General features: G+C 40.2%; 1 protein-coding gene across 1 annotated transcript; it reads right to left on the bottom strand.

The window, feature by feature from the left end:
- Positions 1 to 3,087: 3,087 nt before the first annotated feature.
- LOC143558776 (threonine synthase, chloroplastic-like) lies at positions 3,088 to 4,804 on the bottom strand. The gene has a single exon (XM_077047543.1). It carries the CDS (start codon positions 4,784 to 4,786, stop codon positions 3,239 to 3,241), a length of 1,548 nt encoding a protein of 515 aa, XP_076903658.1. The 5' UTR covers positions 4,787 to 4,804; the 3' UTR covers positions 3,088 to 3,238.
- Between the last annotated feature and the right edge of the window lie 6,375 nt (positions 4,805 to 11,179).

The following is an 11,179-nucleotide window of genomic DNA, read 5'->3' as shown; positions in this document are numbered from 1 at the left end:
ATAATAATAATAATAATAATAAGATCGGTGAGAGTCAGAGATCCATTAACATAACACAGAGAGAGAGAGAGAGAGTGTGTGTGATTACGGTGACCAGTGACCACTTTGCGACCACATGCATCCAAGTGTTGTCATCATGTCAGGATGTAAATTGTACTGGGTCTACTTCGGTTGGGCTTACACTTTGACCCGATTCACTCTTCTTGTTGTAAATGTAATTACTTATCCGGAAAATTTTTATAAAGTTTATAAATTTTTTAAAGTCATGTTTTCCTCAACGATGTCTTTAACATTTGATCCAATAGTGTACCGTTAGATAGGAACATCCATTAGATAATGACCGATTGGTTGTAAGCCATCTCTGACTATTAATGAACAATTCAAAGTGTTTTTCTTACGTCTTCTTGATAAACCAATAATAAATATAGGGAATCCCCCCCCCCATTCCTTTTTCATTTTTATGATATTTTCAACTTTAGAGCATCTATTAACTCATATTTCTTTTTCTATTGTTTCAATTGTAATGGCACCTCATTTGAGTATGAAAAACCTATAGCTATGGTCGTTTTAAATAGCGTGTTTGGGGGGGGGGGGGGGTTGAAAATGAAGTTAAAAAGTTGTATTTTATTAAAGATGAGTGGGCGAAAGTATAGTAATTTGTAAAAAACTAAAACTTGAGTAAAGTCTATAGGGCAAATATGTAATTAACTTATAATTAATTTCGTGGATGAAGTTGGACAAAAGATAAATTTATCCTCGTTACCCTTGCATTAGATGATGCATCATAATCTCTTAATCTTATAATTACTTAAAGTTTGTGGCGTCTTAACTTGCCCATAGAAAATATATTATATAGTAGCATAGCATCATCGAGACAACAACCAATAAACTTTTTTACTCTTAGAAACGGGCGGGTAAGGATGTGTGGGGTAGTAAGTCATATCAACCTTGGGTGAAAATAAACCGTTTTAAAAATGATTAATTTGGCTCGAATCAAAACGTGTTAATCGTTTTAGTAAAAGCCTTTGATTATCTAGTGTCGTATAACATCACAATAACATTTGATATGGAGGCATGCAGCATTTCTTCTGAAATATCTATTGCAATGATTGATAGACATTAATGAATGTATGGAATTTATGTAATGCTATGTTTTTGAATTTATCTTCTGCATGTTTGTCAAAATTAGGTAAATTTCGTTAGCATTTATTTATTTTTCAGTTCCTAAATCAATCTGGTGTGCGTTATTCCACAAATGAAGCGGATAACGAACTTTTAGGGGTGCAAACGAGCTGAGCCATTCAACGTTCATGAGCTACTTAAAATCGGATTGATACAAAGCTCGAACCAAACCTATCCGATCCTGGGCCTAATAAATCTCATTTAGTAATCAAGCCGAGACGATATTGACCCTCATAAATCTCGTTTAGTTATGTACAAGAATATCGTTTAGACTCATGGAGTTTTATGCATTTAAATTTGAATTTTTGGACTTCTATGTATTAATTTCACACTACACAACGGATCTTTGGCTCGTTTAAGGTATCGCACACGAGCTCGAGCTGAGCTTATTAGGCTCTTTTAAGTTATTTTATCAAATTAACTAGAGCCAAGTTGATTGATCTCACCCTTCAATATCTATATCAGCCAAGCTCGAGCCAAAAAACATAAATTTTAATCCAGCCGAGCTCGAGTATCTAGGGTGTTAATGGTCCGGTTCATGTGTTTTTTTCTAAAATTTTGGGTCGAATCGCTAACTACAGATTTTGGAAAAAGACAAACCGAACCGGCAGGTTTTCATAATTTTACAGTTCGGCTTTTAAGGGTTTTAGTCTTTTAGACACAATATAGATCATTTTTTAAACATGTAGCTTGCTTGTGTGGACCACAATGGGGTGTCCCCTCTTGTCGGGCTTAGGGACACCGGGTTTGTTGCTAGGCAGACCATGTTAAAGGCAGAATCATGAAAAATTTTTGAGCATGAGAAGGCGTGTGTTAAGAATCAACACGCTTTCATTCCTTAAAATACCCGAAAGCACCCCTAAAAAGTGCAACCTTTTAAAAAATTCAATATATACCCGAAAAATACCCTGAAGAAAGCCCTAAAAAACTCGAAAATAGGGTTTTTCAATACCCAAAAATAGGGTATTAAAATACCCGGTTCTATACCCGACCCGCACCCGATACATAGGGTATGGTTTATAGAGACAATACCCGGACCTGAACCGACCCCGGTATTACTAATACCGATTTTCAGTACCCGGTCATATGACCTGAACCGATTTTTTTATGACATTTATGCAATTAAACCAATATTCAATTTGCTTTTATATCTTAGCAGTGAGCATAACAGCTTAAGCTTATTTTCTTCACAACCTACCAAATACAAAACTTATGATACTAATAATGTTTTATAAACATATTGGTCTGGTGCATAATCGATCACCGAGTTGTAAGGTGGTGGTGGGATGAAGGTTACGGCGCAAGGCAGAGGTTGTGGCGGGGTGACCACATCAACATGGACAGTGCCAGCGGCGATGGTCACGAGTGCAATGACCGCAACCCTGGCATACCGGGTTTTGACAATAAATACGTACTGGTCTGCAATATCAAAGCTAACATTCTTTCTATAGACACTCAATCCTTGCAGTTCAAACCAGATATATCAAATCAATAAGAAGCACTAAACTAAACTGAAATCAATTAAACTCGAATGATCATATAACACATAAACACAACAGTCAAAACATTAACTCAAATCAGAATTTAACCAGCATTCTGTACTTATCAAAACAAAGCAATAAAACTTTCCTTCAACTATAATCCATACCACTACATTAAGCTACCAGCATGTTAAAAGCATAATTAAACCGGTATCGACTTCGCAACATTTAACACCTCATATGATACCCCATAAGTTCTACTACATGCATATATTCTTTAAATAACAAAAGTCTAATTAAACCAATACCAGTTATTAATCTTCAACACATAACACTACCAAAAACACCTTATTCTTATTCTTATTCTTATAAACAAACAACAGATTATAACAAACACTTGCCCACGAGCAAATCCGCAAAGATGAACAAATCCAAAAGGTTCACTTAAAACCATAAACAACTCAATGGTACCCAAACAAATGGAAACCAGAAGTTACAAAACATGTTCCCCAAGTCTTACCAAAACACATTACACCACTAACAACTCTAACACCACCACTAAATCTACAAATACCTTACTGCCTTGATTCTTTGCTCTCCAAGTACTTCTTAAGCACATCCATAACCGACCCAAAATCCGCCTTCACATTAACCGGCGGGTTCGCCAGCTTGCAAGCCATTTCCGGGATCGCTTTCGAGTGATAATCGATCTTTGACTGCGTAAACTTCAACCCGTGCGCAGTACTAACCACAACAGTCCTATCGGTAGCCTTGATCACACCACTGTTTCTAAGCTTAACCAACGCAGTCAATGCCACGCCCGTATGCGGACAAATAAACATCCCGGTTGCATCCGCCAGCGCCATCGCGTCCATCAACTCCTCCTCAGTAGCCTCCTCCACAATCCCATCCGAATTCTTGAGCGCGTACACCGCCCGGTCTATCGAAACCGGGTCACCAATCTGTATAGCCGACGCAAAAGTCGTCTTCGCCTTAACCGGACTAAAATCCGACCACCCGGATTTAAAATGCAAGTAAAGCGGATTCGCGTTCGCAGCCTGCGCACAGACAAGCCTCGGAATCCTGTCGACCAACCCCAACTCTTTACACATATGAAACCCTTTATAAAATGCGTAAATATTCCCCAAATTACCCCCGGGAACGATAACCCAATCCGGCACCTCCCAATCAAACTGCTGCAAGATCTCGATCGCAGCCGTCTTTTGCCCCTCTAACCTCAAACTATTCAACGAATTCGCTAAATAAATCGGTAACTCAGACGTAACCTCCCTAACCAACTGCATACACCCATCGAAATCCGTATCAAGACTCAACACAAACGCCCCATTCGCAATCGGCTGAACCAGCTGCGCCATGGAAATCTTATTCGCGGGTAAAAAAACAATACTTGGAATACCCGCGGACGCGCAGTAAGCCGACAACGCAGCCGACGTGTCCCCGGTCGACGCGCAGCCCACCCCGACGACGAGCCGGTTCATTTTACGCAAACGATTAACCTGACTAACTAACACAGTCATACCCAAATCCTTAAAACTACCCGTGTGACTAATCCCACAATGCTTAACCCACAAATCATTCATACCCAAATGCTGTTTCCCGAACCTTTCGGCCCAGAACATGTTCGAGTTACCTTCGAAAGCCGATACGATGTCGTTGGAGTCGATCTCGGGCAAGACCCATTCTTTTTTGGACCAGACGCCTGACCCGTAAGGCCACGTGGTTTTCCCGATGCGTGAATCGAATAAGGACTTCCAGTAGGATCCATCAAAGGCTTTTAATGCTTCGATGTCGTGTTGGACGTCGAGTAATCCGCCGGAGCGTGAGCGGTAGACGATCTCGTCTAGGGAGTAGGACTCGGTGGAGGTGGGGTCGTTGAAGGGGACGTATTTGGCGGAGAAGGTGGTGTGTTGGTCGGAGGAGTGGCGGCGGTGGGCTTCTTGCCGGATGTTTTCGTCGGCGGGGCGGCGGTGTTTGGTGGAGGTGGGTGTGGGTTTGTCTGAGATGGTGGCTTTGATTGTGAAGGGTTTGGTGGTGGTGGGTCTAGGGTTATTAGGGTTTGAGGTGAAGAAGAAGGGTGATCGGAGGAGTGATGCGGCAGCCATTGGAGAATAATAATAGTGATGGTGTGCGGCGAGTTGTGTTTGATGGGAAATGAAGTTATTATTATTATATAGGTGGGGTGATGTGATTGAATTGTGTCTTCTCCTGTCCACTCAACACAAAAATTGATTGAATATAATCGACCTGGCTCAAGCTCGGCTCGTTTTTTTTATCGAGCTGAAAAATCAAGCTCGAATTCGTCAAACCAGTCTCTTTTAATTTTTTTATATTTTTATTTAAAATGTTGATATATAAAAGGGAAAAAAATATAATGTTAACATACATATTATATAAACCTATAGAGGGGAGGAGGGGTAGAGGACGACCGAAATTGACTTGGGATGAGAGGATTAGGCATGATTTGATAGACCTAAACCTCTCCGAGGACATGGTTGAGGATAGGAATTCGTGGAGAAGTAGAATTAAAGTTAAGGATTTTTAGAGAGAATTGATTACCTTAGGGCTTAGACTTAACTTATTTAGGTCACATACCATAATGGTATTTCCCTTACATATATTATTATTATTATTATAATTATTATTAGCTTTTATATAGCTGTTAAACTGTGATCTTATTATTAATATTATTATAATTAGTAGTAGTTTTTATATAACTGTTAAACTTTGATTTCCTTTATTTTGCTTCAAACACATGTACTTAGAGCCGAGGGTCTCTCTGGAAGCCACCTCTTTATTCCTTTGGATAGAGGTACGGTGTGCCTACATCCCACCCTCCCCAGACCCTACTTATAGCTTTGCTGTCGGTGGGATTTTACTGGGCATGATTGATTGATTGATTGATTGATATACATATTATATAAAGTTTATAAATTAGAGAATTTATAACTTTATTTTTTTTTTATTTTCGTTATTCTTTTATAAGCTTTTATGTATCGAGTGACATAATATATGTATAAATATGATATTATTATATATAAATATTAAAATTTAGGTTTAATCTAAACGAGCCGAGCTAACGAGTCGAGCCAAAACCGAGCCACGAGCCGAGCTGACCCTGGCTCAAGCTCGACTCGTTTAGAAATCGAGCCGAGCTCATTTAGAATCGAGCTTTTTCGAGCCGAGCTTTTTTCGAGCGAGTTTCAAGCGAGCCGCGGGCTTTTTGAACAGCCCTAGTCTAGGGGTGCGACTAATATTGGTACATGCTGTCAGATCGTCTAATAGCTAACACCGCTATCTTCTATCTTCTATTCATGTTAAATAGATAATATACGTTAGCAACACATGTTGGTGAACATATTGGTTAGGGAACACCATATGTATTTGAGAACAATAGGTAGTACCGTCATTTTTATTCACAACCTGATCCGAATAATTATTAACTCAAACCCGAAGATAGGGATGAGATCGGTACCGATACCGAAATATTCGGTTCGGTACCGGTATTGAAAGTAGAATTCGGGAAATACCGGTACCGAAACTCAAAACTTTGCTACCGATTCGGTACCGACGGTACCAAATCAGTACATTTACCGAATTTGCTCATCCCTACCCGAAGGTATCCATACTTATGAAACCCGAACCAGAATCTAACAAACCCAAGAGCAACCCGAATTAATATGAGTCAAGTATCGAGTACTTTTTAATGGGTTTCAAGTAAGCTCGAATAAGTTGTTTGACTAAGTCTTCTATTTAGTTATTATAATCTCCGCCTTAGCCTATCCAATGAATATCACTGTCTATTCAATTCCGTTGATCATAAGTTTTCTCATTTAATTTTTGGGTTTGGTGTTGGTACCGTAATGAAGCCAACCGATACCAACCAAATTCGTGTCGCTTTGATCTTAACTTGTGCGCGTGACGATATCGTTTTGGCTGCTCACATATTTATTTCTTGTGAGTCATAATTGTGTGCTTAAAGAAGTTAAATTGAGGCAACAACAGTATATTTATTTGGCAAATATCGTTGCTGCGTTTTGCTGTCAAAATGTACTTTTACTAGGCAGTTTCGGTTCTAGAAATACCAATTTAATGAGTTAAATGACTTGCCATAGTGCTGTCCAAAATGTATGTTTAAAGAGGTTGAATTGAGGTTATTAAAGTATTTTTAATTGGCAAATATTGCTGCTGCATTTTGCTGTCAAAATGCGTGTTTATTATGTTGTTTCGGTGCTAAAATTACCAATTTAATAAGTTAAATGACTTGCTATAGTTGTTGTCTGAAATACATGCTTAAAGAGGATAATTTGAGGCTATAATAGGTTATTTATTTGGTAAATAATGCTGCTGCGGTTTGCTGTCAAAGGTACACTAGTTATGTTGTTTCGGTGCTAGAAATACCAATTTAACGAGTTAAACGAGTTGCTATTATTGATGTCCAAAATGTATGCTTAAAGGGGGTAAAATTGAAGCAATAGTTTATTTATTTGTCAAATAATGCTGCTGCGTTTTGCTGTTAAACTGTACATTTACTATGTTGTATCGACGCTAGAAATACTAATTCAATGAGTAACATGAGCTGTTATAGTTACTCGCATGTAAAACGAGTTGTAGAAAGTGACCGAAGTTATGTGAATAATAATCTTTAAGAAGAAATCTTTTGTAAAAAAATAAATCGGGACCTAATTTACGCAAAATGTTTCATATTATGTTATATAAAATATGGGGTGTCACAAGTAAGCATTGTTGGTGGCGTCATAAATCTCCCACTAGGCCATGTGGCATACCGTTCTTGTGTCACGTCATCAATTATTTACTTTGTTCTTTTTTTGTATCAGAAGTTATACGACTATACGGGTGCCAATGTTGTTTTTGAGGATTTACTAACTTACTTTTTGTGTTTAATCCAAGTGGCGTATGCTTTTTGACATATGTTAATTTTGTTAATTTTTCATAATAAGCAATATGAGTTCCATACTATTTTCATCGTATACGAGTATCGATATTGTTTTGAACGTTTGCTAATATAATATTTGGTGTTTTGTGAGCGTATATTTTTATTTAAATTATGTTAGTTTTTTTTAAAAAAAATTGTTGCAAGTATCGTATTTGTTTTCTTAATATGTTAATTATTTTTATTATAAGTAACAAAATTAAGTCATAACAACAGAATGCATATTAATGTACCATCTTTACGTAACGTGTAGGAAACTATTTGATGGTAAATTACTAAATCTAGTATTAGTTGGTAAAAGCAAACAATTCGGAAATGAAATATGGTTGGGCAAAATTTATTGTCTATTAAACACACATAATTCTTCTACAAGTTTGAATGTTTGATCCATTTATATTTATATTTGATTTCACCATCTACTTGTTCATGGTCTTCATCTTCTCCTTCTAGATCGATGATATTGATGATATTAAAACAAACCGGTGGTGGTCGATTAGTAATAGTAAAGGTAACTACTAATATGTTTGATGTTCTTATTCTTTTCATTTGTTTACGGATCGAGTAGTGTTTAGTTTATATTGATTTATTATCTATAGATGATTATGGTTGTTTTAGGGATAATTTGTGTTTATCTTGGAGCTTAAGAGGTTAACGAGTGGCACGCTCGAGTCTTTGACGCCGTGTATGACTTGGGCCGATGATGCATAAATTTAGGCTTACACTTCCTGGGTTGTGGTTGTATTGCGGGTGAGTTCGCTTCTAAATTATCTTTCTTTCAGCTCTGTATAGCAGCATGGAATCTAGATAGATCAGGAGTCCCACTACAAAACCCAAATGCCGATCTCGGGTTGTGTGGTGAGAATTTGATTGCTCTAGATCCTGAAGATTTGTTCTCTACTTTTAGATTTCTAGACAAACAAACTACACAATGTAGATCCCCCCTGAAGAAACACTAAGTGACCCCGGCAGATTACGGATAATCTTAGGGTTAAGTAGATGTTTCCCACGAGGGTTAGGTCCGGCAAAGATGGTTATTCTTCTGATGACCTGCAAAACAGACACCGTGAGCTCGTCACTGAGAAGGGGGGGGGGGGGGTTCCTCCTTGTGACCACCCTCCGGCGTGAGAGTCAGACTAGATTGCTCTGAATATAAGTGTATATTAAGAGAAATAGCTAGAGAAGATAAGATAATGCAAGATCCTGATACCGTTCCAAGGTGTTGGAGTATTTATAGTCGAAGGTAGGTTTCCAAGCAGGTACGGCCAGCTGTATAATATTCCTTTTCCACCAACTACAGGCTACGCACGTGCCACGATGGGAGTTGGTGGGTAGGCAGCGGCTGATAGTGACATTTTGTACTGGAGCGTGCTCCTCCTCGTACTATTGTCGGTGAGCTGTCACCCTGTGATTGGTTCATGGGCTGCTTTGGTCAGATCTTGTCTATTTTGTCCATACATTGGCAGGTATAGTACAAAAGATCTTCCAGAAGCGTACGGACTGGCTCTTTTGGGCGGGAATATTCCCGCCCTGCTCATTCCTTTTTCAGGTGACATTGCTGAAGTATAAGAGTTAGTGCCTTATGCGTGTAGCCTTACTGTTAGTGCGGGTAGCCTTCCTTCTTGGCTTGTACCCACAGCTGCGGGAACAGGTAGGGTACTGTACCAAGGGAGGCTTTCCTGCGGGAACAGCTGGCTTACTGCGTGTAAGGTCTTCATCTCTGAGCATAGTGGGTCCTGCGGAACCAGTTGGTCTTTGCGCAGACGTACCTCTTCAAGGTGTGTCTTGCGGGTCCAACTGGGCTTTGCGGGGACCTACCTCTTCAAGTCCCCACAGTCCATTATTCTTCTCATGAATTTTTAATAAATGAGGTGAACTTTTGGACTTTAAGCAAGGGGTTTTAAAGAGGGGTTTTTGTTTTTTAAGGTTTTCCGTGGGGATTCTTCCCGCAGTTTTCCTAATGTCACTTGCAGAAATTCCCGACTTTTCTGCCTGATCTTTGGTTATGATGCGGGTAGGTGTTTAACTCCTTCGCAGGTCGGGAGCGTTGAGTTTCACTTGCATAGATTCTTCACGAGATTTTGGTAGTTTTGGACATAGTGATCAGTTATGTTAAACCACCAATTCCACCTTGAAGCTTCAAACAATCTAGTTCTCAACGTTCCCGCCATGCGGAGGTGTTATTTCTCTTTCCGCAAGCATGGTCCATAAGATCCTTCTTGGGTTCAATTCCCTGCAAGTGTTGAGTATATGAAGGGTTTCGCCTTTACACTGTACCCGCACTTGTCTTACGGTTTCTTGTTTTCCAAGGTATCTTGGCTTCAATTCCCTGCAAGTGCTAAGTATGTGAAGGGTTTCGCCTTGACACTGTACCCGCACTTGTCTCACGGTTTTTTGGTTTCCAAGATAAGGGGGTATATTCCCTCTTTTTTTTGAATCTTTTTGAATCTTGAAATTTGAAGAGTTGGTGAAAGGATAAGAACAATCCAAACGGTTGGAGTGATGTCGGCGTCTCCTGATGGTTTCTTCTGACAGTTTCAGGACGTGCAGGAAGTTATGGCGACGTGACAGTATATGGTCATTCCAGACGCTTTTTCAGGCGCGTGGGCGCGAGTTTTCGGGCGCGTGGGCGCGAATTTTACGGCACGCGTCCTGTCGACAGCTGTTGCTAGCTTGCGTTCCACGTGTCGTCATCTCATTGCGCCTGCGCTTTTCTCTCTCTCCCGCATTAAATTCATCGCATTCATTGCGATGAGTATATAAAGTGAGGAGGGGATGCATCTCAACTCACACTTTCACTTCCTTCTTCTTCTTCTAAGCGATTTCCGGCGAATACTCTAACTTTTGTCGAGCATTCTCCTGAAATCGTTCTTCTTTACATCCCAAACATGTCTTCCCTTCACGATCCTGAAGTCATCGCCGAAGAGTCCGACGTGTATACCGAGAACCCAACGTCCACTTCTGACAAGGACGATAAGAGTACTGCTGGCGAGTGCCAGTGTGCTCTTTCCGTAGACCTTTTTCAGTACATCGTCAAAAAGTTCATGCTCGAGCCCTTCGAGCCTGAGTTTCCAGAGCCTCACCAGACGGTGTACGATGCCCCTAAAGGCAAGATAGGGGTATATGCTGCATTCTTCATCTATGGGAATCTCAGGTTCCCATTGACGAAGTTTGTATACCGTGTTTTGGAGAAACACGGTGTACACTTGACGGAGGTACACCCAATGGCGATCGCCAAGATCCGCCATTTTGAATGGGTGTGCCACATTCTGGGTGTGGAGCCCCGCGTCGACCGCCTGATGACCTTCTACTCTTGGAGGTGCATCCAAAGCTGGTACACCTTGGTCACTCGGATCAAGGGTTTGAAGATCTGTGCTACCGAGCGCAGTCTTCGATCTTGGAAGCGGGAGTTCTTCTATATCTCTGCCCGTGTCGCCCTATTGCGATGACATTCAAGAACGGGAGATCACTCCCCAACCTTCACGCCTCCAACTACCAGGAGGCGGAATGGTTTACCAAGATCTCCCGGATCCAGACTCCGGTTTAC

This window comes from Bidens hawaiensis, unplaced genomic scaffold (genome assembly GCF_021521415.1).
Source record: "Bidens hawaiensis isolate Kalapana, Puna unplaced genomic scaffold, B.hawaiensis_p1.1 tig00001087_1, whole genome shotgun sequence".
NCBI classification, from domain to species: Eukaryota; Viridiplantae; Streptophyta; class Magnoliopsida; order Asterales; family Asteraceae; genus Bidens; species Bidens hawaiensis.
The sequence above is the reverse complement of the archived record's forward strand: the minus strand, read 5'-3'. Positions and strand labels throughout refer to the sequence as shown.